At 58.0% G+C, this 26,463-nt stretch overlaps 1 protein-coding gene across 6 annotated transcripts; it reads left to right on the top strand.

The window, feature by feature from the left end:
• Window positions 1-23,054, top strand: PCDH1 (protocadherin 1). 6 transcript variants are annotated; one of them, XM_060143849.1, is made up of 6 exons: window positions 1-169; window positions 8,286-9,148; window positions 12,090-14,285; window positions 19,400-19,619; window positions 20,561-20,599; window positions 21,808-21,936. In XM_060143849.1, exons 1-5 carry the CDS (start codon window positions 130-132, stop codon window positions 20,584-20,586), a joined length of 3,345 nt encoding a protein of 1,114 aa, XP_059999832.1. In that variant the 5' UTR covers window positions 1-129; the 3' UTR covers window positions 20,587-20,599; window positions 21,808-21,936. The 6 variants fall into 6 exon arrangements, 4 of the variants coding, with proteins under 4 accessions (XP_059999832.1, XP_059999828.1, XP_059999831.1 ...); XM_060143848.1 differs by lacking the exon at window positions 20,561-20,599 and adding an exon at window positions 5,415-5,555 and having other exon boundaries at window positions 119-169; window positions 21,808-23,054; XR_009539606.1 differs by lacking the exons at window positions 20,561-20,599; window positions 21,808-21,936 and adding an exon at window positions 17,588-17,824 and having other exon boundaries at window positions 19,400-19,530.
• Window positions 23,055-26,463: the final 3,409 nt, after the last annotated feature.

Raw genomic sequence — 26,463 nt, 5'->3', positions numbered from 1 at the left:
AGCGCGGCGCGGACGCGAAGCCGCCGGGGCTGCTGTGCCCAAAGCCAGCCGGAGCCGAGCCTGAACCGCAGCGCCAGCCAGAGCCGTGCCGTGCCGAGCCGCAGCCCGGGCCGGGGCCGGTGGCGGCTCATGGACTGCAGGGCCCGCGGCCTGCGCTGCCCACAGGCGGGTAAGGATCGGTGGCGGTGGAGGCGGTGGTGGCTCCCGGCCGGGAGCGGCCATGGCCGGCGGGAGCCGAGGGAGGGGCGCTTGGCCGAGCGAGGCCACGGGGGCCCGGTCGGTGCTCAGCGCGCCGGGGCTGAGGTGGGGGCGGTTGGGGTTGCGGCTGGGGCACCCTGGGCTCCAAGGTCCGCCGCAAATAGCCGAACGAGGAGAGCGGGTGCTGGACTGGGCTCCAGCCTGGGCGCCCTGCACCCCGGAGCGCTTGGAGCTGCGGGGATAGGGGGGCTCCAGCCGCGCGAGGGATGGAGATGGCCTGGGGCAAGCCCGCAGCCCCCAGTTGGAAGGGGGGCCGTCCCCGAGGATGTAGCAAGCAAGGACCCTCGTTCACAACGCGCGCGCGCGCGCACACACACACACACACACACACACACACTTGTTGGGCGACCAGCTCGGATCACTCAGGCGCTTCCAGCTCCCCGCGGGCACCCGGAGGGCCAGACCACGGACATATGTACACACATACATACATATGTGCACACAGGCATACCTCCCGCACACCAGCGCCCACTGGGGCACCGTCAGTAGCTTAGAATCTGCTTCAGCTTCTGCACGCTCAGCAGCACGGACACACAACCCGTGGCCATACAAAGCAACAAAACACAACCGGGTGTGACATTCGGCGACATGGACACACAAAAGCAATCTCATGCCCGCACATACGAGTGTCACGACCACAGTTCGCCAGATGAACACTCAAAACCCAGCCCCGCACACACATATTCCTTTAAGGCACACACCCTAACATAAATTATGTTACACTCCTTGGCCAGAACACAGGTACACAACACATGTCTCGCTTGCACCCCTCGACTGCACCCATAAACACAGAACCCAGTGTTTCAGCACACTCCTTGACGGCACACGCCCTAACACAGCAAGTGGCACCCACAGCAGCGCCTCACGGTCACAAACACAGAATCTACTGCTTCACACATCTTAACACTGGGTGTCACACACACCTTCCACCAACAGTGTGACATTACACCTTGCAGCGTATACACACAAGCATACACGCTCTGTCCCTCACCCTCGGAGGCCAGATTCCGTCAGGGGAAGCCGCCGGGCCACCCGGAGAGCCCCTAGAGCCCGTTTCCCCTTAGCGCCCTACAGTGAGTGTAAATTTCGGCCCAGCGGGAACCCTAGGGGCTGGCCGGACCTGCTTTCCCGCTTGGCGCCTCCCCACCCCCACTCCGGGGCCGGCCGGCCGGGAATTCCCGGAACGAGCTGGACCTGACAGGCCGCGCCAACCCCTCCTCCCCGGAGCTCCATGGCCCTAGGTCCCTTTGCAGAGGGTGCAAGCCTTGGGCGGTGTTTGCGACCCTCTTCGGACCATTTAGCTTCGTTCTCCAAACCACCTGGATCCCCAGCACACCTGGGGCCCACACACCTGTGTTCTTCTCACACCTGGGCGTCCTCTCCGCCGGGTCCCGGCTGCAGGCCAGAGTCGTGTGTGCGGGCAAGGCCCTGGGACCAGGAGGGCACGCGCGCGGCACGCGCAGGAGCACAACCGGCAGGCGAGAAGGACTCGCACCCCTTCCCCCCCAGCTACCCTCGGGAGCCCAGACTTCTGGCCTCAGTTTTTCAGCAGTGGTCGGAGACCATTCCTTCTAGCAGGAAATATTCGGGGCTGCTTTGAGGTCTTTGACGATTGAGAGTGGGGCAAAGCCCCCTTTTTCCGCTAGAGGGTCCGTTTTACGAGAATTTCTCCTCCGGGCCGGGCTCGCTGCTTTGTGATTCCGGCGCTGGCTCCCTCCCCGCCCCCTCACTGCGCCCGCTGCGCGGCTCTAGACGACGCCGGCTTGCGGGGGTCCCTAGGCTGAGGCCCGAGAGGCGGAGGAGGAGGGAGTCCCCGCGGCGGCCCCTGGGGCTGGGGGCACCAGGGACACGCCGGTGAGGCGCGTTCTCACCGCGGCGCGCTCGCGCCTCGCCCTGCGCTCGGGAAGGCCCGGCGTTTCCCTGCTGAGGGTGGGGGTGGGGTGGGGCCGGCCGAGCCGGAGGCTGGCGGAGAACAGCCGCCGTCCCACCTCCCCCGACACACTCTCCCGCGTCCTCTGGGAGGAGATACCCCGCGCGCAGGAGGTGTACGGGGAGCGCCCGCTGACCGCGGCGGTGTAGGCTGAGGTCTGCCCCGGCCGGCAGAGTCCAGGACGTCGTGCCGGAAAACGCCGAGAGCCTTCCATTACCTGCTCTGGGCCAACCCTTGGTAGCTGCCAGGAAGGAGAGCGCGCAGAAGGTGTTTGTGACAGCCCAGAGGTCTAGGTGTGTGTGGGGTGGAGGGGTGTTACTTTCTTGACGTGGCGGTCTGGGAGGATTGAAATGTGTAATTACGACCAGACCAGGGGATGGAGTGGAATCGAGGAGAGAGGGATGAGAGGGGCCTCCAGAGACTGCCAGGGGCGGGGTGGTAGGGGAGCAGGTCCGGTTTCAGTTCTGGCTGCATTTAGTTTCTTCCCTTCCCTCCCACCCAATCCCCAATTCCAAAAGGGATTTCAGCTGGAAAGGGGGGGTCTTGCTGGTAAGGCGTACTCCTGGAAGACGGGCTGCTGCTGTGGCTACTTGGTCAGGGGAGCTGGGCTAGGTAGAGATGGTGAGCTAACTGCCGCGGAGTGTGGGTGGAAGGGTCAGGAGAAGGTCTGCAAGGGTGGGGGGAGGAGCTGAGCAGGAGTCAAGGCTGGGGGGGAGAGGAGATGGGAAAGGAGGAGGCCCTTCTGATACGGGTGAGGTCTGCCCCTACCGTGAGAGAGGATAGTTGGTGCTGCAGAGAGAGATTCTTTCAACCATGTATTGAGCACCTACTGTCTGCTAGGGCCCATGGTGGGTGATGAGGGTGCAGTACTGTAGTAAGACAGACACCATCCTTGCCTTCATAGGTCTTCCCAACTGGCAGGGGATTGGCTCATTTATTTATTGAACCAATGAGCACCTGCTGTTTGCCTGATATTGGAAATCAAGTGCTGTCTTCGGTGATGGAAAGCTATCTGTCCTTTACAACGTAATAGACCTTAATGCATCGGCTCTCATTTAATCCTCCCAAATAACTTCAAGAGGCGGGATTATTTCCATTTCACAATATGGAAATATGTTCAGAGAGGTAAAGTCTCTTGGCCAAGGTCACACAGCTAGGAAGTGGTGGAACCAGGGTTTGAACCCCGACAGTCTGACTCAAGAATGCAGGTGCCTGGAAACCCTGAAGAGGCTAACAGAGGGTTGTGAAAAAGAAGGGAGAGGAACTGAGGGCTGTGCACTTATTCACTGTGGAAGCCTCTGAACAGCTCCACCCCACACAGCCCAGCTTGCTTACCCTCCTCTCCCAGATGTTTGCTGTGTCCCTTGGTGATTTGTGCCCACAGTGGTGGTGACTGTTGTGTAACAGTGCAGGAGTGAGGGTCAGGGCTGACCTGGCTTCTGGGACAGTGATGTCTGCCCCTGTGTGTTTCCTCTCTGGCCACAGCATTCAGCAGGAAATGGCCCCTGGTCCCCGAGGTGGACTGTCAATGAAGGTTCCAGGTGAACCCTCAGCACTGCTCTCCTTCCTCCCCAGATGTTGACACAGATGGCGTTTTCCTTGCCCTTCCCTGGACTCTGCCCCCTCACACCTCACTGTGCTCCTCTGGCCTGAGAAGAATGAGTCACTGCCCCTACTGAGGCTCTGGCTTCTCAGGGTCCTGGGTACCCAGTGTCGTTAGGTGGAGGTGGGGACACCCCTGCTGGGAAGGCAGCCAATGCCTAGGGAAGGGCAGATAAGGCACTAATCGTTTCAAAGGCTGCTGTCTGGGACTAAGGACTCCCAGCAACCAACCACCAGGACAAAGTTCAGGGATGGTGGGTGGGAGCAGGGGGTAGGAAAGGCTGCCGCACTGCCACTCCTGGCTGTTCTGTCTCTCTCTCTCTCTGCATCCTGGGAGGCCTGGGTTCCTTTGGACCTTGAACCCTAGGCTCTCTCTTTCTCTTTCACTCCTTGCCCTGCAGGTTTGGCAGCCCAGGGATTGATTGTGTGTGTGTGTGTGTGTGTGTGTGTGTGTGTGTGTGTGTGTGTGTGTGTGTGTTGGCGGGGGCGGGGAGGGGGGGTGGCAGGGGTGGTACATAACAACCACTGATTTGCCTTCCCCCATCCAGCCTTTTCCCAACTCAGTGAGGAGGCATTCTTATTTCTCAAATCCCAACTCTTCTGCTTACTACTTCTGTGACCTAAGGCAATTATTATTTTTGAGCCTCAGTTTTATCATCTGTATTATGGGGAGCCATAAATTAATAGTAAATAGTACCCATTTCAGTGGGTTGGGAGGATTAGGTGGGAAATGGATGTAAATGTAGCAGAATCTCTCGGGGAGTGTTAGTTGGGTCGATGGTGATAGTGAGGAGAGTGATGATGGTAATAAAGGTGATGATAATAGAATTTATGCTGCTTTCTTAACTCCAAAGACCTAGAGTACCTCAGAGTTGTTCCCAAAAGGTTCCTGACCCTTGCTGCCTCCACCTTGCTGCCTGGGGGTTTCTCCAGGTCCCTCTTCCAGAATCAGAATTCCTAAGGGTGGAGCCAGATAATACTCATTTTAAAGGAACTCTCCAGGTGCTTAAAAGAGCCTAAACTCTCTTCAGCTCTTATTGGGCAACCTACTCTGGGCAACCCTCCCCCAACCCCATTTCCCCCCCAAATTCCACCTTCCTCCCAGGAAACCGCGCCCCCTCCCCGCCCCCAACCTTGCTTGCCTTGGATATTCCCTTTTGGTTTTCTTCCCAACTCAGAAGTTAGATGCCACAATCCTTTCCTGACCCCTAAGGGTGACAGGGTGAGTGAGAGAATGTGTATGAGAGTTAGGGGGCAGGCGTGGGGAGGGGGGATGGGGGGGAATGTGTCACAAGCATGCTATGTTTGTGCTGCCTGGAAGGCCTGAGGGGTTAGAGCCCCTGGTTGTGACCCAAGATGGGGAAGGAAGCCCCCAAGGTCAGTGCTTAATCTGTAGCTCTTAGAGCGGCTACAAATGAAAGTCACCCTGACGGTGCCAGACCACGGACCTCTGAATTCGTAGCCAAAATTTCTGAGTGTTCATTTTTCTTGGAAAAATCTGCGGTGTGGTTTCATAAAATACGTAAAGGGGAATGTGACCCAAAAAGGTTACAAACCGTTGATCTGGAGGGAGGGAGAGGAGGCAGGCCGGCACTGCTTTATTTCTCCTCTTTGTCATGTTCAGGGTAACTCCCAAGTAACCCCCACCCTGCCAAGACTTCCGCACGGAATCGGTGCTCACAGTGATCCCATGTCGTGTGTGTGCTGTGCAAGGGGGGGGGGCAGGGTAAGGCGCCTGGAAGGGAATGAGGTTCTTTGGAGACAGGTGTGTTTGGGTTGAGGCTTGTTGGTAAGATGAGCCCAGTGCCAGGTCCATGCAGAGAGAGGGGAAATGGCTGGAGGGTGGATCCAAATAGAGCATCAGATAGATCCCTCCCTCCTTTAAAGAGATTAAGATTGCAGCTGAGAGCAAACACACACACTAATCTGATAACAGCCTCACAGGCGTTGAGCCTGTTAGTGCGAGGAGTGACCAGGGAGGGGCTGTGCTTGTGTAAGGAATCTGCATTCAATGACCATTTGCTGAGAGTCTGCTAGGGACCTACACAGAGAAGGATTAAATCAGACCCCAGGGAGTTCTCAGTGGAGTAGGGAAATTGGGCAAGAAAACAAGCAGTGACCATACAGAAAGTTCCAGGATAGGCTAAGCCTGAGAGGTGAAATAGTCACAGTCATTCATGAGCTGTTACTGAGTACCTACAGTGTGCAGGGTCCAGGGCAAGGCCCTGAGGATGTAGGAGTAAACAGAGCAGAGGCTCTCCCAGTCTCCACTCACCGTCTCATAGGAAAGAGAAACAATTCACAAGTTATTTCCCAAACAGCTACCTAACTACAATTGTGAGTGCTTTGAGGGAGCATTTGTTGAATACTCACTGTGCTAGGCATTTAGCCCACATGATCTCAAACTCCCTAGGAAAGAGGTAGTATTATCCCCATTTTACGGTTAAGGAAACCGAGGCTCTAAGTCAATTGCTCCAGCTCACGCAGTCAGAAAGTGGGCAGCTGGGGTTTGCCTCAGACTGTCTGATGTCACATTCCCTGCTCTTCTCCACCCTGCTGCCTTACATCTGTCAAATGGGTACAGCCCAACAAAAGTGACAAATAGTCCTTGAGTTAGAACCACTGTCAGCTCCACAATGACAGATTGCATCTGTCTTGTTCGCCGCTGTGTCCCACTGCCCAGGATAGCGCCTGGAATGTTGTAAGTGCCCAATAAACGCTCACTGAATGCATGAATGAGCGCCTATAGTACGCCCAGCTCTGTGAAGGTGAATGGGTGGGGGCTGGCGGATGAGTGTAGGGAGCCCTGTCCCTTCCTTCGGGATGCTTGGAGAGGAATAAGTGCAGAGAACACAGGAATAAGTGCACAATAACTGGGATTGAACAACACGGGCGGGCGGTGTCCCAGGCTGCACAGTGATTCATTGCCATGGGATTGAGACACACAATAAGTGGCTGTGAGTTGGAGGAAGGAGAGGTCACCGAGGGCTGAGGAGGCCTGGGAAGGCTTCCTGGGTGACCAGAACCTGCCTTCAGTGGGTGGGTGTGGCCTGTGACAGGGCCTGGGGTGGGATTTCCAGGTATGGGGCACGTACTCCAGGAGCTAGGGAAGGAAGATTGAGCCTGAGCCTCTGCTGAAAATACTGGGCTGAAGATTTTGGATTTGAATAGAAGGGCTGGCCGTGGTTGTGGTAGTGCTGGAGAGGAGGAGGGAGTCAAGACTGGGACTTAGCTGGAGGGTCTGGCTGGGTCTGCTGATGCACAGCTCAAAGCTGGGGGAGATGGGCAGAAGAAGCAGGCTCTTGTGGTGATGGCGGTGCAGCTTGTGGTTGGCTGGGGCATACAGGGCTCTAACTGGAAGGATTTGGGGGTGGGCGGGGAGAGGCAGGTATGAGATGGGACTGGACCGATTAAGCGGGGGAGGGGCCAGATGTTCACTGAGAGACTGAGCAGGGATATGGGGAGTGAGCGGTCAGGGCAAGGCTGCTGGTGTTATTGGCAGCTCTGTCCCAGTTAGACCTGCTGGGCTCCTAGTTGCTAAGGATAGGCTGGGGCAGCTCCCAATGCCAATTCCAGGGCTAGTCAGCTCTGACCACAGTCCTGACCCCAGTCTTGACGTCTACTCTCTTCTTCCACATACCTGCCCGTGTCTCTCCTCCCCGCCGTCCCCCACCCTGGTGGAGAGGGAGGGTAGAGGAGCCCCGGGAGCTGTGTGTGTACACACAGGTGTGAGTGCCCAGGGGCATGTTTGTTTGGAAGGGGCTCGGGGAGGGCTAACACATACTCCACAGCCCTAACTGTTTTCAAGCCTTGACTGGTGCCCAGTCCAAGCTGGCCCTTCACGAGGGTGGGGACATCGGGCACTAGGGTGATTACTGCCAGGAGAAAGGGATCTGAGATGTCCTACCTCCTGTGCGTACACTGACTTGGCATCTCAGAAGGGAGAGGAACGTGACATCATCCCTTCTCCCTGCAGCCAACGTGAGTGGCCCTCAGTGTGGGCAGCTGATGATCCGGGGTCTGGGGAACGTGAGGGTACCTGCGTCTCTCTCCTACCTTGTATGTGGGGGGTGGGGTGGGGGGGTTGCTCCTGGTCTCGCCCTTCCACTTGCTGTCTCTCCCTATCTCAGTATCAGGGTAATTAGCATGGGTGACTATGGCAGGATGCTGCTGAGAAGGAGGTGTTAGGCAAAGCACAGAGTAGAGAGCAGGGAGGGAGGGAGGGAGTGTCAGGTGGGTCAGGGCGTTCCTTGGGCAGGAACTGCTCTAGACCTGCTCCTCCAGCTGGGGCAGACACCGCTGCTACACCAGCTGTGGGTGAGACTCAGGGTTCTGGGCTCTGTACTAGGGCAGATCTCTCCCGGGAGATCAGTGGCAGAGGTCTGGCAGAGGGGGAGTCGGGGGCAGAGGGGGAGTCGGGGGCTGGCTCTGGGCAGCCCCCAGGGCCTGGGCCCTCCTCCCAGCTGACCCCCTGTTTTGTCTCCCTCGCGTACAGCCCTCCTGATTCTGGAACCTGCCCGGATGGGGTCCCTGGGGCGCAGCCCAGGCCCTGGGGGGCAACGGTTGCTGCCGCCTGCCTTGCTGCTGGCCCTTCTGCTGCTGCTGGCTCCGTCCCCAGGCCACGCCACTCGGGTGGTGTACAAGGTGCCAGAGGAGCAACCGCCCAACACCCTCATTGGGAGCCTCGCAGCCGATTACGGTTTTCCAGACGTGGGCCACCTATACAAACTAGAAGTAGGCGCCCCGTACCTGCGGGTGGATGGCAAGACAGGCGACATCTTTACCACGGAGACCTCTATCGACCGCGAGGGGCTCCGAGAATGCCAGAACCAGCTCCCTGGTGAGCCCTGCATCCTGGAGTTTGAGGTGTCTATCACGGACCTCGTGCAGAATGGCAGCCCCCGGCTGCTAGAGGGCCAGATAGAGGTCCAGGACATCAATGACAACACGCCCAACTTCGCCTCACCAGTCATCACGCTGCCCATCCCCGAGAACACCAACAATGGCTCACTCTTCTCCATCCCAGTGGCTTCGGACCGCGATGCTGGCCCCAACGGTGTGGCATCCTATGAGCTGCAGGTGGGGCCCGAGGCCCAGGGGCTATTTAAGCTGCAGGTGGCAGAGGACCAGGACGGAAAGCAGCCGCAGCTCATCGTGATGGGCAACCTGGACCGGGAGCGCGTGGACTCTTATGACCTCACTATCAAGGTGCAGGATGGTGGCAACCCCCCACGCGCCAGCACCGCCCTGCTGCGAGTCACTGTGCTCGACACCAATGACAATGCCCCCAAGTTCGAGCGGCCGTCCTACGAGGCTGAGCTGTCTGAGAACAGCCCCATAGGACACTCAGTCATCCAGGTGAGAGGCCCCTCCATCTAACTGTCAGGGTGACCCACATTTAGAAATGGGAGCCTACCCCAACCTCGTGAGAGTTCCCTTCACTTAAGGGCAAGATGGCCAAGATGTTGTGGTGAGATCTCTCTTCCCCAGCCCCCGCCTGGTGAGGCCTTCCCACAAGTCCACCACACCCCAGCAGGGGATTTACTTTCCTCTGTCAAGCTATTCAGGTGACAGTGACATAGCATATGAACAGTGATCCCCCCATCCCCGAGGCAGACTCGAGCTGGAGAAACCTCTGCAAAGTGAAACCCCCTCCCAAGTCAAACGATATCCTTCTCCCCAGCCAAGTGAGCTGAGCTGGAACAAGTGAACCGCCTTTTGTCCAAGTAGAATCTCTCCAGAGATGAGAATGTCTTCCCAACCAGGGGCCCTTTAGCCACATGCGAGTTTCCTGAGGCTGGAGGACAGAGCCTTGCTTTGCCCATCCCTGACAGTCACAAGAGATCATTTTAGCCAGGTGAGTCCTCAGAATTCTAGAAAACTGTACACAGATGTCTGTACACCCACCTCCTCCCCTAGGCACAGGGTACCCATGGGTGTGGGGTGCTGGGCACAGTAGGGGGGTCGGTGGCCTCTGCTGAAGCTCTCAACACCCCTCTCGATGGGAACTGCCCCAGGGGCTGGGCAGCTTGGTGGGGTCAGGGCCTGGGAGAGAGCAAAGAAAGCGTCCCTGCAGACAGGTGGGCGTATCTCCCACTGTCATCTCAGCCCTGGCCTCCTGCCAGCCCCAGCTCCTTTCTCCTTCCCCATGGGCTGAAGCTGTCTGTCTCTGGTATGAGGAAGCTGAGGAGGGCTCACCATTACCCGTCCTGGGAAACCCTTCATCCCAAGTCCTCAAGCTGAAGCAGGGCACGGGGAGGAGTTTGGGCCTTTTTTTAGAGGCTGGTGGACTGGAACCTGTAGAAGAGAGACTGAGAAAGAAAAGGGAGACAGACAGTCGGGGATGGCGAATAATCATAGCCTAGGTGCCAGGTACTGTTCTGAATACATTATGTGTATTATATCATTTAATCTCCACAGTACAATGTAAGCATTATCCCCATTTTGCAGATGGGGAACTGAGCCCACAGAGATTAGGAAACTTGCCTGGTAACCCCCACCTGATGTGTTCAGATTCCACCTTGGCCACATCCAACAGTTTGGCTTCAGAGCCCATGTGTGTAAGAGCTGGGAAGTGGGATGACGCAGGAGAATGGGGCAGAGACGAGGCTACGGGTAGACAGAGCAGAAAAGAGAGGATGGGAGAGAGCCAGCAATGGGAAAGAGGCAGAAGGAGAACTGAGCAAGATGGGAGGGAAAGAGAGACAGAAGTCAAGACTCAGAGACAGAGACAGAGAGGTGAGATGGCAAGAGAGGCAGACAAGAAGGTGGGTGACCAGTCTAGAGACAGAGAGACAGTGGGGATTATAATGAAAAAAACTGGTGACAGACTGGGGGAACAGGGGGATGGAGGGGCGAGGAGAAACCATTAGAGGGGTGAGCAGAGACCAGGTAGCTCACCAGTGTTTTCACTGACAAAAAAATCCTGATGGGAAGGAAAGGAGACTAGCAGTGGCCTGAGGGCCTGCTAGGTGCAATGCCCAATACTGTGTCAGCACCGATTTTCAGAGCTGGATGGACAAAAAGAGGGATAAATACTATTTAGGGAGCGCTTGCCATGTGCCAGGCAGTGTTAGGCATTTTTACACTTATCATCCCATTTAATCCTCACCACACCCCCATTAGGTAGGTTCTATTATTATCCCCATTTTACACATTTGTAGACTGAGGCTTGAGGATGTTAAATAATTGGCCCAAGGCCTCATAGTTGGGAAGTGGCAGAGCTGGGATTTGAACCTAGGACTCTTGCTCTGCTCCCCAGAGACTCTGCCAAGTGGCGCCTATCCTGTCTACCCCCTACCCCCTCCTCCCCCGCCCGTACTGCCATCACATTCTGTTGGGCTGTGACCTAACTCCATCCCTCTTGTTGCTCCCTGACCAGTGCTACCTCATGACCATTCCCACCTGGCTCCTGTTGCCCCATTACCACCCATGTTTGTATAGACTTGGGCCGAGTGTGTGTCGGCCTTGGCGTGGAAGGATGCGCCCACTGCAAAGGGACAGACAGTTCATTGTGTGATGCTGGGAGCCCAGCCCGCTGCCAGCAGGCTCTGTGGGCTGCACCAGCCCCTCCCTCCTGGCCGCAGGCTCGGCTGGATTCCTCAAGTTGATGCCTAGCCAGCGCCAGCCATGGGAGGGGAAGAGAGATGAAACAGGTTTCCCCGGTTTTGACAGAGTGTAGTGACCTGGCCTGGCGGGCTCCCTCTGACCCACATCCCTACCTGGCTCCTTTCAAAAAAGAAATCCCCTCACCTGTGGCCTCCAGAGGGGCACGTGGGTCTCCATTCGTGTGCCAGTAGACACGTGCATAAACATACCTTCTCACGTAATCACAACGCGTGTGTGTGCATGCATGCATGTTGCACACATATGTCACGCATACACACCATCTCTACTACTCACACCTTTCCAGCTCTTCAGAAGGGTTTGAAGGCCAGTTTAATCGGGTGGAAGGGCTGCCCTAGCTGCTAATTGGATCCTCATCCCCATATTTGGGTGGACTAGTATAGGAGTGATAAGTAGAGTTCAGTTCTGCCCTGTCCCGTCTCTAGTAGTAGCTTGTAGCACCACTGAGGATTTGTGGGCTGTATCTGTGCTCTTCAGGGAAAGAGATCCGTAATAAATGCCAAAGTGTCAGGATTGGGAAAAGGGCAGGGCATGCATGTGCTGCTTTTGGAAAGGGTGCCTTGTTAGATTAGTTGCGTCTGCCGTGCTCGTTGGAAAGGCAGAAATGTGTCGCTTAATTTATCACCAAACTAACCCAGCCCCGTTTTCCTTGTTTCTTCCCCCTGCCCTGTAGGTGAAGGCCAATGACTCTGACCAAGGTGCCAACGCAGAGATCGACTACACGTTCCACCAGGTGCCCGAGGTTGTGAGGCGTCTTCTGAGACTGGACAGGAACACGGGACTTATCACTGTGCAGGGCCCCGTGGACCGTGAGGACCTAAGCACCCTGCGCTTCTCGGTGCTTGCCAAGGACCGAGGCACCAACCCCAAGAGTGCCCGAGCCCAAGTGGTGGTGACCGTGAAGGACGTGAACGACAATGCCCCCACCATTGAGATCCGGGGCATAGGGCTGGTGACTCACCAAGACGGGATGGCTAACATCTCAGAGGACGTGGCAGAAGAGACAGCTGTGGCCCTGGTGCAGGTATCTGACCGAGATGAGGGAGAAAACGCAGCTGTCACCTGTGTGGTGGCAGGTGACGTGCCCTTCCAGCTCCGCCAGGCCAGTGAGACGGGAAGTGACAGCAAGAAGAAGTACTTCCTGCAGACCACCACCCCGCTCGACTATGAGAAGGTCAAAGACTACACCATCGAGATTGTGGCCGTGGACTCTGGCAACCCCCCACTCTCGAGCACCAACTCCCTCAAGGTGCAGGTGGTGGATGTCAATGACAACGCACCTGTCTTCACCCAGAGTGTCACTGAGGTCGCCTTCCCAGAAAACAACAAGCCAGGTGAAGTGGTCGCCGAGGTCACTGCCAGCGATGCCGACTCGGGCTCCAATGCTGAGCTGGTTTACTCGCTGGAGCCTGAGCCGGCTGCCAAGGGCCTCTTCACCATCTCACCTGAGACTGGGGAGATCCGGGTGAAGACATCCCTTGATAGGGAACAGAGGGAAAACTACGAGTTGAAGGTGGTGGCAGCCGACCGGGGCAGCCCCAGCCTCCAAGGCACAGCCACCGTCCTTGTCAACGTGCTGGACTGCAATGACAATGACCCCAAGTTTATGCTGAGTGGCTACAACTTCTCAGTGATGGAGAACATGCCGGCGCTGAGTCCAGTGGGCATGGTGACGGTCATTGATGGGGACAAGGGGGAGAACGCCCGGGTGCAGCTCACGGTGGAGCAGGACAATGGTGATTTTGTTATCCAGAACGGCACGGGCACCATCCTCTCCAGCCTGAGCTTCGATCGGGAGCAGCAAAGCACCTATACCTTCCAGCTGAAGGCGGTGGACGGCGGCGTCCCACCTCGCTCGGCCTACGTTGGCGTCACCATCAACGTGCTGGATGAGAATGACAACGCACCCTTTATCACCGCCCCTTCCAACACCTCCCACCGGCTGCTGACCCCCCAGACCCGTCTGGGCGAGACGGTCAGCCAGGTGACAGCTGAGGACATTGACTCTGGTGTCAACGCTGAGCTGACCTATAGCATCGCCGGCGGCAACCCTTACGGACTCTTCCAGATTGGGTCGCATTCCGGCGCCATCACCCTGGAAAAGGAGCTTGAGCGGCGCCACCATGGGCTGCACCGCTTAGTGGTGAAGGTCACTGACCGCGGCAAGCCCCCTCGCTCTGGCACAGCCTTGGTCCACCTGTATGTCAATGACACCCTGGCCAACCGCACCCTGCTGGAGACCCTGCTGGGCCACAGCCTGGACACGCCGCTGGACATCGACATTGCTGGGGATCCGGAATACGAGCGCTCCAAGCAGCGCGGCAACATCCTGTTTGGCGTGGTGGCGGGTGTCGTGGCCGTGGCCTTGCTCATCGCCCTGGCCGTGCTCGTGCGCTACTGCCGGCAACGGGAGGCCAAGAGTGGCTACCAGGCTGGCAAGAAGGAGACCAAGGACCTGTATGCCCCCAAGCCCAGCAGCAAAGTTTCCAAGGGAAACAAAAGCAAGGGCAAGAAAAGCAAGTCTCCCAAGCCCGTGAAGCCGGTGGAGGACGAGGATGAGGCCGGGCTGCAGAAATCCCTCAAGTTCAACCTGATGAGCGATGCCCCTGGGGACAGCCCCCGCATCCACCTGCCCCTCAACTACCCACCAGGCAGCCCTGACCTCGGCCGCCACTATCGCTCTAATTCCCCACTGCCTTCCATCCAGCTGCAGCCCCAGTCACCCTCCGCCTCCAAGAAGCACCAGGTGGTGCAGGACCTGCCACCAGCCAACACTTTCGTAGGCACTGGGGACACGACGTCCACGGGCTCTGAGCAGTACTCCGACTACAGCTACCGCACCAACCCCCCCAAATACCCCAGCAAGCAGGTAGGCCAGCCCTTGAAGCTCAGCATACCCCGGCCCCCACCCCACCCTTACCACGGGGCCATCTGGACCGAGGTGTGGGAGTAACAGAGCTGGTGTCTCGGGCCTGCCGTGCTCACCAGCCCAAGTCGGTGGTGGGAGGTAGAGCCAAAGATCGGGGGATGCTGGGACCACTGATGACCCTGCTGCCTCACCCAGGCTTGGAGGGTCGGGCCGAATGCAAACTGAGGGTGTGCTCCGTGTCCCGCCCCCCCCCCCCCACCGCTCCGCACTGGGAGAGGCCTGTGGCTTGTCACATTCTGGGACACTGGACCACCCGCTGGGTCCTGCAGGTGGGGACTGATGGGTAGGTGAGCAGAAGGGTTTGGAGGCAGAAGCGGGGCGGGAAATGGAGAAGAAGTCTCCTACAAACGTGGGTCTCTGTCCGAGACCAGCCATGGGTGCTTCTCTAGAGGGGAAAGGGGGAGACCTGGGGTCCTGGTGGGTAACCAGGTGGACGCTCTGTCAGGGAAGGGGGCCTCCCCACTTGTGCCTTCTCTGTGTACTGTGTGTCACCCTCTTCCCCACCCCAGACTCCTGGGGCTGGGCCCCAGTTCCCCTCCCCCAGCCCCAAACACTTCACCCTGATAATAAAGTTCTCTATTTTTGGAGTTTTGGCTTCTTATTTTCCTGGAACTGAGAGAAGGAGCGAGAGAGACTGGAAACAGCCCTTTGTCCGATGTCCTGCCTCACTTTCCCCATCCCTGCTCTTTGTCCCTTCCCCCGTCCCAGACCTGCCCCTCTGCCCCAACCCTATCTTAATTGACCAGGTCCCCCCGCCGCCCCACCATGACCATGTCCATGATTGGGGGAAGTGCTTTCTGAGCAGGCTTCAAATGGAGCTGTCCAGCAGTGTCCCCTTCCCTCACGTTTGTGAGACCTCCCTGGGAATGGCACCCTTTACCAAGAAAGCGGATGGAGATGCACCCAAGTCCTGCCCTTTCTCTGCTGGCTGAGACTTGACCTTTCCCGTTTGTGCACATTGGAGCATCTCCCAACAGAGCTCAGACCAGAGCAGCTGGTGGGGGTGGAGTGCAGCCTGGCTGCCTCAGGTGAAGGCAGAGAACCTCTTAATTATACCAGGCACCTTCCCTCGAGGTAAGATCGTCCCAAGTCCTTTTCCCAGCCTCTTCATCCCAATACCGCTCAACACCCAGCAATTAGCCTGCTCTGCCCTGTGTCTTCCCACCATGGTCACCAGTCTGGGCTGCCGGGAGGGAGGGCCCAGGGAGAGGGGAGGATATCCCCCAGTGCTATGGACTGACCTGCTCTGTATCCCCTCTGCTGACCAGGGCTGAGGCGCCCTATCCGGCCCCCTCCCTTCCCTTCCTTCAGCTCCTTGCTCTGGCCACCCTGAGCTGCTAGCTCTCACTCACTCTCTCTCTCTCCGTCTCTCACTTCTTGCTCTCCTGGGTCTGCCCTGTCTCTGGCTGTGCCTGAGGAGGAGGCTAAAGTCTGGGTGAGGGGCCTCAGGTCCTGGGGGAGTCTCTGAGGCGAGAGGCAACCTGTCTCCGTGGCGACTGAAGAGGCTTGAGACACTCCCAGGAGGTCCAGGGTGCCAGCTCTCTACTCTGATTCCGTCCACAAACTCCCCAATGCCCCGGGGTGCCCCCAAAGTAAAAACTCCTAGGGGCTTTGGAGGAGTGGTGCATGGGGAAGTGAAATCTGGTTTCATCGCGTTTCCCTTGGACAAATAAGCATCTCTAGGGTCACCTCCAGCAGCTCCTGACCAATCATTCTTTCTCTTTTGTTCCTCTCCTTGCTGCCACCGCCTCTCTCTTTCTTCTGTTCCTTTAGCTCCTTAATCTCTTTTTCTTTCTCAAGGTCTGAGGGATTATCCCTTACTCGGCTCCAGTCCAACCCATCCGTGGAGCCACACTGAACATTCAAACACAACAAAACCACAACACCAGTGTCATCATTAAGACACATAGGCTGAATCCCTACTGTGTGCTCAGCATAGTATTAGACCTTGAGGGAAAAATGGTCACATTTCTACAAGACATACAAGTAACAAGATGAGGCAGTTGAGAATCGTGGTGTCGATTCTCACCAGTGAGAACTGCCACATATTAAAGCTCTTCCCAACTTGTTCTACCACTTCTGCCACGACTTGCTTCCATTTTTTTGAGTCCTTACCAGGTGCAACGTACCACGCTGAGCATTTTATGTGAATTAGCTCATCCACTGCTCATAACTCTTTGTGATGCAGGTCATCTTACAGAAGTGAAAACTAGTTAGCGACGGAGTCAAATTCAAACACAAATCATCAGGAAATCTGATTGCCAGAGTCTGCTGTTTTCTGTTACGCTATAAAAAAGGGGTTCCAAGACTAAGTTCACATTAACCTGTTAAAGGCTCTGCAAAGCCTGCAAGAAGGGAAAACCTGTTAAACTTTGTGTAACTCTGGGTTTTCCAAATTTATTTGACCATGGTGCCCCCTCCCTTTCTTTGAGGCACATAGTATGAGAAAACGTGCATAGGACATGGGGGTGGGCTTCTGGGAGGGAAATGAGAACCCTGAGCTGGCTCTTCATAAAGTGAGGAGCTGGAGTTGGACGGGAGGCTGAGCCAATCCCGAGGTGAGGCGGGAGTGAGCGAGCGAGCGTGACCAAGTCGGAGGCAGGGGGAGGGCAGAAAGGGGATTCTGGCTGGAGTGGAGGGTATAGGAGGGAGCTGAGACAGGAGACTGGAAGACTGTAGGTTGTAGAGGACATAGATGCTTTGCCAAAAGTTCCTTAAGAAGTGGGAGGCCCCGAAAGCTCACGAGTTTTGGATGAACTGAGTTTTAGAGAGTTTACTGGAGTGTATGGTGGGTTTAAGGTGGGTAGAGGTGAAGGTACAGGACTGCACCTCTAAGGTCTGAGCAAGGATGGTGGAAAAGGGCATGATGGATGGATGGATCAGGCTGACCTTCTGGAGAAACGACCCACAGGACTCAAGGGATAATTGGATATGGGATAGGGATGGGGAGTGAGTGGAGAGCTACCAGGATCCCCAGATAGATATCATCCTTCTGCATCTGGGTGGTAGGATGATGAGATCTTTGCCCATGCAGACGCTGAGTAAAGAAAAAGAATTTGGTTTCAGGCATGTTGAATCTGAAGGGTCCATAGGGACGGCCGATTGGAAATAACCAGCAAGGGTCTAGAACTTCTGGACTAGGGTCTGAGAGAGATTTTGGATCTAGGCTTTTTAAGATTTGATAGTCATAGAATGATAGGGAATATTTAGTGTTGAGTATGACCCAACCCTCCATTTTACAGAAAAGAATCATAGGAAAAAGACCAAGTGATGTGCCTAGGAGGCAGGACTGAAGCCTTGGATTACCAGGCACAGGTTCTGCAGGGAGGGAGGGCTGCTGGCTAATGTCTTAAAAGAAAACTGGAAAGAAAAACACCCAACAGCCAGACTGCCCTGTGCCTCCCAGACCCTCCTGGAACCTATTCACTCCATCACCAGGTGGACGTGCTCCTTTACATCCTCCCAGCCCCAAGTATCAGGTCAGTTTTGGGGATCTTGTCTGTCATCACCCAGACCTTTCAGTGTTTTGGATCCCAACGTGGATCTCAAGAAGGGTTGCCTATGCCTGAAGGTGGGGTGGGAGCCAAGGTGGGAAGGCGGCTCCAAAGCTCCCTGTGCTGACAACCTCCCTTACCCCAGCTGCCTTGGATGGCACGGAAATTGTGTAGGGTATCAGGAGGGTGGGTCTGCAGACCTGGGACACCCTCCTCTGGCCATCTTGAGAACCTCCTATTGAGAGTTTTAAAGACAAAGCACCACAAGGTCTTAGAGGATTAGAAGGAGCCTGGAGACTCGTCAGCAGGGCCCTGGGCCCGGGCTGCTCCCACCCCTGGCCCACAGGGGCCCGGGTCTGTGCCCTCCACAACTTCTAATTTCCAGTTGGCAGGAGAACCAGTGGTGGTCCCAGGTGGGTGTTTGGGGGATGGGTTGGTTGTACCGAGTGCCAGGCTGAGGTTGCCAGATCGTCAACCCATGGCAGGCAGGCAGGGCTGCTGTCTGGGAGCAGCCTGTCCCCGTTGCCCTCCCTCCACCCCAGTCCCCGCGCCAAGCTCCTAAATCCTGGCTCTACCAAGCCAGCGGCCCCTCCCGGAAGCTCCTTCCTCTTTCCTAGAAGGAGTCTCCGTTCGAAGAAGCCAGCCTTCCGAATCCCTGATGTCTGCTGGGCCCCTCCCCCTATGCCCAGGTCCTCCTGGGCCCTGCCCGCTCCAGTTAATACTGTTTCCTGATCTGGAGGACTGGGGAGTTCCCAGTGTTCTGCTACCCCACCCCCAAGGTGCCCTGGTTTGTCATCAGGCTCCCTTTCCCTCTTCCCTCCCACCTTTTTCCACTCCCAGGCCTCTCTGAAGGGGAACGCGGTGGGCACCTGGGTGGGTGGGGACTCAGCAGGGAGTCCTGCCTATGGCATTACAGACCAGGGGTGAGGAACAGAAGATCAGAAAGAGGTTAGCACCCCACTGGCTGGAGGCAATGAGAAGTTAACAGAGCAATGAGACAGGTGAGGAGCTGGAGTCTGGAGGGTGCTATTTGGAAATCAGGGAACTGTTCTGGTATTGGTGAGCTGTTGTGGAATTAGGAGTCTGTCCTGCTTTTAGGGAGCTGTTGTAAAAACTGGAGGCTTGCTGGTGTTTAGAGGCTATGCTGGAATTAGGGGAGTTGGCTGGTGTTGTGCTGTTTTGGTGTTGGCTGTCTGGAATTAAACAGAGGCCCTGCCAGTACTGGGAAGCTGTGCTCTAACAAGTGGTTGTACTGGATTAAGCTTATTGTGCTGGCCTGGGAGCTATCATAACACTGGGGCCTGTGCTGTGTTGGGACTTCCAGTGCGTGGTCCTGGCTGTCCGGGGAGCTGACCTAGAATCAAGGGGCAGTCCTCTATTAAGGTCTCTGCTTTCTGGGGGGTTCTGCTGTGCTAGGGGGCTGGGCCTCTTCCTGGTTGCTGTTGAGGCCTAGAGGGCTAGGAGCTCTGGGGGTGGGCTTGGCTGGGGCTGTAGCCCGGTGCGGTGGTGGCCCCGTGGCGCAGGCTGGCCGGCCGGCAGTGACACTCCCTCTCCCTGCAGTTACCTCACCGCCGAGTCACCTTCTCCGCCACCAGCCAGGCGCAGGAGCTGCAGGACCCGTCCCAGCACAGTTACTACGACAGTGGCCTGGAGGAGTCTGAGACGCCGTCCAGCAAGTCATCCTCGGGGCCCCGACTCGGTCCCCTGGCTCTGCCTGAGGATCACTATGAGCGCACCACCCCCGATGGCAGCATAGGAGAGATGGAGCACCCCGAGAACGGTGAGGGGACCCCAGGAATGCGTAGAAGCCTGTGAGTGATGACGAGACCTTAGAGGTAGCCTCCATCTCTCGAGCTCTCGTGTATTCAGCAGTAAACACTGTGCTGAGTGCTTTCTGGTATATATTCATTTAACCTTCACAACCGGTCTCGGATCTGAGAAATTTATTGTGCCCCCTTTACAGTGGGGGAAACGGAGGCTCAGAGAGGTTGAGTCACTTACCCAAAGTCATATACAGGAAGTGACAGAGCTGGGAGGGGTTCAAACCCAGGCACCTCTGACTCCAAAGACTTTGAATTCAGCACTACTTTATTCTGCTTCCTGGGAACAGAGACCCTGAGAATGGGGGCCAGAGGGCTCGGGTGGTGGTGAGGGAACTTTGAGGGGATCCTGAGGTAATGAGAGCGCAGAGGGCCTTGAGAAAAGGGAAGGGACCCTGGATGCTATGAGGAGCCCAGAGAAGGGTGTGATGATCCCCTGTCGGGAGGAGCAGGAGAGGGTGTGGCTGAGGAGAAGGAGTGGGGAGCCCCGGGGAGGGGAAAGGCTTGTGTGGGAGGGGCTTGGAGGGTGATGGCAGACGTGGGATCTGGGCTGGAGCAGAGGTCAGCATGGGAATGGATGGGGGGGCGTGTTGTCAGAATGTATGTGTGTAGTGCGTGTGTGTGCGTGAAGGCACCTCTGGTGGCCCGTGGTGGGGAGACTAAATCAGCTTCCCCTTGGGATAGAAAGACTCCCCAGCTTAGAGCTTTCCTCAGATCTCATCCCCTCCCTCAGTCCAAACTCCCCCAGCCCGCCACAAGATGAAAAGTTCCACACCTCACCCCTCGGGCCCAGGGCTCTTGTCTAACCTCCCAGGCCCCAGGTCTCAGAGTGCCCTCCATCCCCACCCTGCCCATCATTGTGCGATCTCACGCCCGTCTCGTCCTTTTTGTGCCCGCGCAGAGCCGGCTGGCCGGAGCAGGCCCTGAGGTGGACTGCCAGGTATGTGGGAGCTGCTCTGGGGTCTGGGGTCTGTGGGACTCGGCCCAGCACCCAGCCCCGCCCACCCAGTGCCCGTGCTCTGCTCCGTGCCACGTTGGGTCCCCCCACTCGGCCCTGAACTGAAGAGCCCCGGAGGGGTTAACAACAGAGCTGTCCCCTCCTCACCTTGCACTGGCAGGAGGCCAAGCCAGGGAGGGTGGTGCCGCTCAGTCACATCCCTGGATGGGGGCCACCGCCTGGTACTGTCCCCAAGCGAGGGCGGGACAGGGGCAACTGTGACAGGAAGTACTCAAGGCCCAGACGTTCCCATGGAGACCCCCGCTGCCCAGCAACCACACTGGCTACTGCTGATGTCAGACAGCCAACTTCTGTTCCCATGGGTGTTCTGGGCAGGGAGCGGGGCAAGGCCGGGGGGGGGGTGGGTGGTGTAGGGGCCGGAGTGAGGCGGGGAGGGGCTGCATGAGTGTGCTTGTGGATATGTGAGTGTGTGCTTCTACGCAAACCCCTGGCTTTGTAGCAGGGCCTTGCTATGCTGGGGTGGGGTGGGGTCCCAGGGCAACTGGGAGCATGGTGAGGCTGGAGGGGGCTCAGAAGGGAGGCATGTGCCCACCTTTGTCTGAGGATAGAGATGCCTGGTGTAGATTTGTGTGTCCACACCTATCTGAGGGTAGGAGTGTGTGTGTGTGTGTGTGTGTGTGTGTGTGTGTGTGTGTGTGAGAGAGAGAGAGAGAGAGAGCGAGAGAGAGAGCAGTAGAGAGAGAGAGAGATTGTGTCTTTAATGAGGATGGGGGTTTCCTCACCCCTATCTGAGGGTAAATGTGCTTGTTTCAGCTTGTCTGGAGATAGATGACGGAGTGTGTAGATGGGGTGTGTGTTTGTGCACCTGTCTGAGGGCAGATATGGTGGATGTGTGAGAGGAGAGCTGGAGGGTGGGTGAGGATGGAAAGAATGTGTCTATTTAAGGACAGATTGTGTGTGTGTGTGTGTGAGCACGCATGTGGTGGATGGTGGGAGGGTGTGTGTCTATTGCGGTGGATGGTGGGAGGGTGTGTGTCTATTTGAGGGTGTGTGTGCCTGTGAGCTCAGTGGGCAGGAAGGGGCGTGCACCCCCGTTCCAAGGCGGCATGGAGGCGCTCGTGGGAGGCTGTGGAGCAGAGCTCTGCGAGGCTGCCCTGCCTGAGGACCATCCTCCCGGCTCTCCCCTGCAGACCTGCGCCCTTTGCCTGACGTCGCCATGACGGGCACATGTACCCGGGAGTGCAGCGAGTTTGGCCACTCCGACACGTGCTGGATGCCTGGCCAGTCGTCTCCCAGCCGCCGGACCAAGAGCAGCGCCCTCAAACTCTCCACCTTCGTGCCTTACCAGGACCGAGGAGGGCAGGAGCCTGCGGGCGCCGGCAGCCCCAGCCCCCCGGAAGACCGGAACACCAAAACGGCCCCCGTGCGCCTCCTGCCCTCCTACAGTGCCTTCTCCCACAGTAGCCATGATTCCTGCAAGGACTCGGCCACCTTGGAGGAAATCCCCCTGACCCAGACCTCGGACTTCCCACCTGCAGCCACACCGGCATCTGCCCAGACGGCCAAGCGCGAGATCTACCTGTGAGCCCCCTTCTGGCCGGCCGGCCATCCCTTCCCCAGCCACCGGCCAGCTCCCAGGTGGGCCCATGCCAGGGCCCCTGCTCCTGACCCCTCCAGCGTGGACTTCCTGGCCAGGGCCCTGAGTGGGGGGGTTACTGGCCTCATGACCACACTGGCCCTTCCCCCATGCAGGGTCCAGGTCTTCTTCCCTCACTTCAGCCCCCAAACCCTAGGGAGCCCCCTCTTCCCCTTTATGGGGCTCCCCCCAGCTGATGCCCAAGAGGGCTCCTCTACAATGACTAGGCTCCGGTTCCTCGACTTCCAGGGATCACCCCCTCACTTTGGGCAGATGGCAGAGTCAAGGGGGGGCAGCACACTTTTAACTCATTGTGCCCCGCAAGGCCAACCAGGGCGGGCATAGGACGCCCCCATTCCAGCCCTGCAGCAGGGCTGAACTGGGGAGCCCCTCTCCCTGGGAACTCCCAGAGGAAACTCTTGACCGCCAGGGGCTCCCTGAAGGGCTTTTGTTACCAAAGGTGGGGTGGGATGGCGGTGGGAGTGGGGCGGAGGCCTTGTCTTCCTATACTGCTCCTGGGCTGGCCCACCTGCCTGCCGCATGCCCATGCCTGGTCCCATCCGGGCCCCCCCCCTTCCCACTGGTCATGCAGTGTCTGTATATAAGGACCTTGGAATGACGTCCCCATTTCTGCCTGATTTGCAACTTTTCTTGTTGATGTTGTGTTGTCTTGGGGGGGCCCCTCTGGGGGGAGACCTGCCCCGCGCCCCCTCTTCCCTGCCGCAGTGCCCCCCACCCCAGGCCTCTATTGTTCCATGTTGTAAATACCCCTGGGTCTGTGGCAGGATGGGGGTGCAGGCCAGGGAAACAAGGGGGGTGGGGGTGGGGATGGGGGAACACTCGCCTATCAGCAGAGCTGGGCTTTTATTTAATTTTTTTTAAGAATACAAATCTCTATTTTTTTGGAACTGTTGCGCTGTGCCCTGGGGTGGGGGGGATCCCCGCTCAGGCTGGCCCCCACATCCAGACGAGCATCACGGAGGGGCCCTGAGGCTGTGGGGGGCAGCTGGCCGGGGGTGGGGAGACTGTGCCTCTGGCCTGGTTGGGTGAGTTGGGAGCAGGAAGGTTTGCTCAGGGGGTGGCTGGTTGCTGCCCCCAACAGGGGGTACCTGCACCCTGCCCCCTCTCTGCTCTGCACCCCCCCCAAGCCCCTGCCATGACTGACCCGTCAGCCTGTAAAACCACCATTGCCTTGATCTCAGGGGGTGGGAAGGGCTGCCTCAGGGCACCCTGGGCTCCAGGCCCCCTTCTTCCAGTTGGGCTTCCCTTTGCCAGGGTCAGGGGTCCCGTGGCGTGGGGGGATCGGGGGGCAGAGAAGCCCAGTCAGCCATGATGAGGTGGGATTCTTTTCTTCACCTCAGGGGGCCAGGGTGTGAGGGGCATCCTGCAGAGGCCCCATCTCCCACTGTGGCCATCTCAAAGCCTCAGCCCCTCTTCCTTCCACAAACCCCCACTGCCTTGGCCCATACCTCTCCGGCTCCCCAGGGGCCCAGGCTGGGAGGCTGGAGACTCAGGGTATGGCCCTTGCTTGACTTAGTCTAAGCCTGGGGGTGTGGCCCGAGGGTGGGAGGGGTGGGTACAGGCTGCTGGGTCGTCTGGTGCCTTTGGGAGCTGTGCTGCTGGAGTCTTGACTCCTGTAACCCCAGAGACCCCACCTCCACCCCTGAAAGCCAGGGGGCTGAAGAATCACCTGTTCTCTGCTCCGTGCCCCTAGCTTGGCTTGGGGTAACAGTGCTGGGAAGGAGAGCCTTGTTGGGCTCGTGGCCCCAGCATACACAGCCCTTCAGTGGAGGGGGGGGGTGTGTGGTGTAGAGTGGCCTGGGGTGGCAGCAACCAGGTCTAGGGATTGGCCAAAGGCTCCTTTCCCTGGGGGAGGCCCAGGAAGTGGGCTGGGGCTTGTTAAAGAGACAGCCCCTTCCCCCTGCACAAACGGGGCAGGTGCAATAGTGGTGCAGTTGGTAACGTGAGGTACCCCGCTGGTGGGTCAGTGGCCTCGAGGGCTGTACTGTGTCCTGGGGGTCAAGATTCTGGCAAGAGGATTGTACGAGGCCCATTTGCTTGGTGGAGAGGGTGGTCCAGACAGGAGACATTCCTGGGGTCAGTGGACTTCCCCTGGAAGCCCCTGGTGGCCTGGGCACCCTGGCCTGGTCTCGGAGACCCCTGCGCACTAGGTGGAAGGGCAGAGGAGCATTTTGCACAGTGGAGAAGCCAGAAGGAAGGGGGTGGCCCAGGTGGCTGGGAGGGCTGAGAAGCACAGAGGAGGAGCCCTTCCCACAGGCAAAGGCAGAGCCCCTAGCCCCCTGGTTGGGGTTGGGGCACTGAGTCTGTCACCACCTGGGCACTTGAGAGGTGAAACCAAAGGTGGGCAGGGGATGGGTGACAGCACTGGGGACCATGCCTGTTGGTCCTAGGTCTGTGAAGCCCTTCCCCAATGCCTTGTGTCGCGTACAGTTTTATGTACAAATAGGCGGCATTTGGCCAGAGGAGACCCCACTCAAACCCAGCCTGACCCAGTCAGTGTCTTCCTAGAGGGGACCTAGTCTGTCCCTACCCCCTACTTCAGAGCATGTCTCTTGGTAGGGGGAGGGTATATGGGGACATACTTCTCTCCTAGGGTCCCTGAAGCGTGTCTCACATCCTCGGGGGAGGGTCTCTGGGGCATCCCTCACCTCTGGGGGCTCCCTAGGCCCTATCTCTCCCCTTGGGAGTCTCTGGGTGGGGGGGACATGTATTCCCGCTGGGGACCATGGGAGCATGTCTTCCCCGCTACCCAGGCTCTCTGGGGAGCCTGTTGTCCTCCCAGGGTTTCTCGGAGTACTTAAGGCATGTCAGTCTTGGGCCATCTCTCTTCCCAGGGAAGGGGGCTATCTCTGAAGCATGTCTGGGAAGAGATGTTTCTGGCCCTCCCTGCACCTCTTCCCCAGGGGTGTCTCTGACCTGCAGCACTTCGGATGAGACTGGGCAGCTCTGAGCTGTCTTTTCTCGCAGGGGCTCTGGGATACCTCTCTCTCCTGAGGGCCCGGCCTCCGGAGCCATTTCTTCCCTGTGTGGGGCCGTCTCCTGGTGTTTGGTTGGCTTGTGTTGGCCAAGAGAAAGCCTCTTAGGGGGCGTCTCCACGCGGGACTTCTCTGGGAGGGGGGACTGTGTCTCGCCCATGGGGTTCCCAGGCGGTGTGTCTGCCCTTGGGGAGGGGGAGACTGTGTCTCCTCGGGTTATCTGAGTGGGGAGGGGGGCCGTGTCTCTCTCGTGTGTTGGGGGGCGGGGGTCGGGGAGGGGGGTTTTGGGCGCATCGGATGCCCACACTGGGGTCGTGTTTCTCTTGGTTCGTGCCACTTCCCACCGCCTCGCTCCTCCCGGGAAGGGCTCCCGTCCCGCCCCCACTCCACCCCCGTCCCTGGCGCTGCGAGCACAATCCCGTCGATTTGTAATGATTTCTGTCTCTGTCTTTCTCTTTCTCTGACCACCCCCGCCCCCCCACCCCGCCGCGAGCATGCGCAGGCACCTCCCCTACCCCTCCGGTTCGGTTCGTTTCCGGTTTGTTTGCTGAGCTGTCAATGAAAGACCCGTGTAATTATTCCCGAGCTTTACAATAAAAGTGTGAAAACCGGACCCCACTTGGCTTCTTTTGGGCCCTCGGGCCGGCGTCCCGGGGAGAGTGGAGGCTACGTCTGGGGTAGAGACCTTGGAGGGGGCCCGGGGGACGCGGACGGGAGAAGAGGGATCGAAACCCATACTGGGATTAATCGGTTCCACGCAGGGATGGGGGCAAGAGGACGGACACTGAGGACAGACATCTACTTCATACGCCTCCAAGTGGCCCCCGTGCCATCCGCTGGGCCCGATCCTCTCCCGGCAACCCCATTCCCACCGGAGCTGACATGCAGGCTAGGGGTTAGGCTTGGGGGGCGCGCCGCGCTGCGGAGGGTTAAGCTGTGCTGCCTTCTTCCAGGGGGCAGGTATCCGTTCACGCACCCCTCATTTAGCAACGAGTTTGAATCGTGGAACTGGATAGGAGAAAGGACGGGAGACATCTGTCTGTCTGTCGCTCCCTCTCACGCTCAGGAACGAGGGTTGGAAGTCGATGTACGGGGACCCGAAAAGGTCTCAGCCCCCGTCCACGACTGCGCTCCCCTCCCCTGCTTCCGGGCCCGAGCGGCCCCGGCCTCCTCAGTCCGGCTCCCGGGTAAACACCGGCTCCGGAGAGGTCGTA

This window comes from Lagenorhynchus albirostris, chromosome 3 (assembly GCF_949774975.1).
Source record: "Lagenorhynchus albirostris chromosome 3, mLagAlb1.1, whole genome shotgun sequence".
In the NCBI taxonomy this organism is placed as follows: domain Eukaryota; kingdom Metazoa; phylum Chordata; class Mammalia; order Artiodactyla; family Delphinidae; genus Lagenorhynchus; species Lagenorhynchus albirostris.
This window is presented reverse-complemented; position numbering and strand designations above follow the sequence as displayed.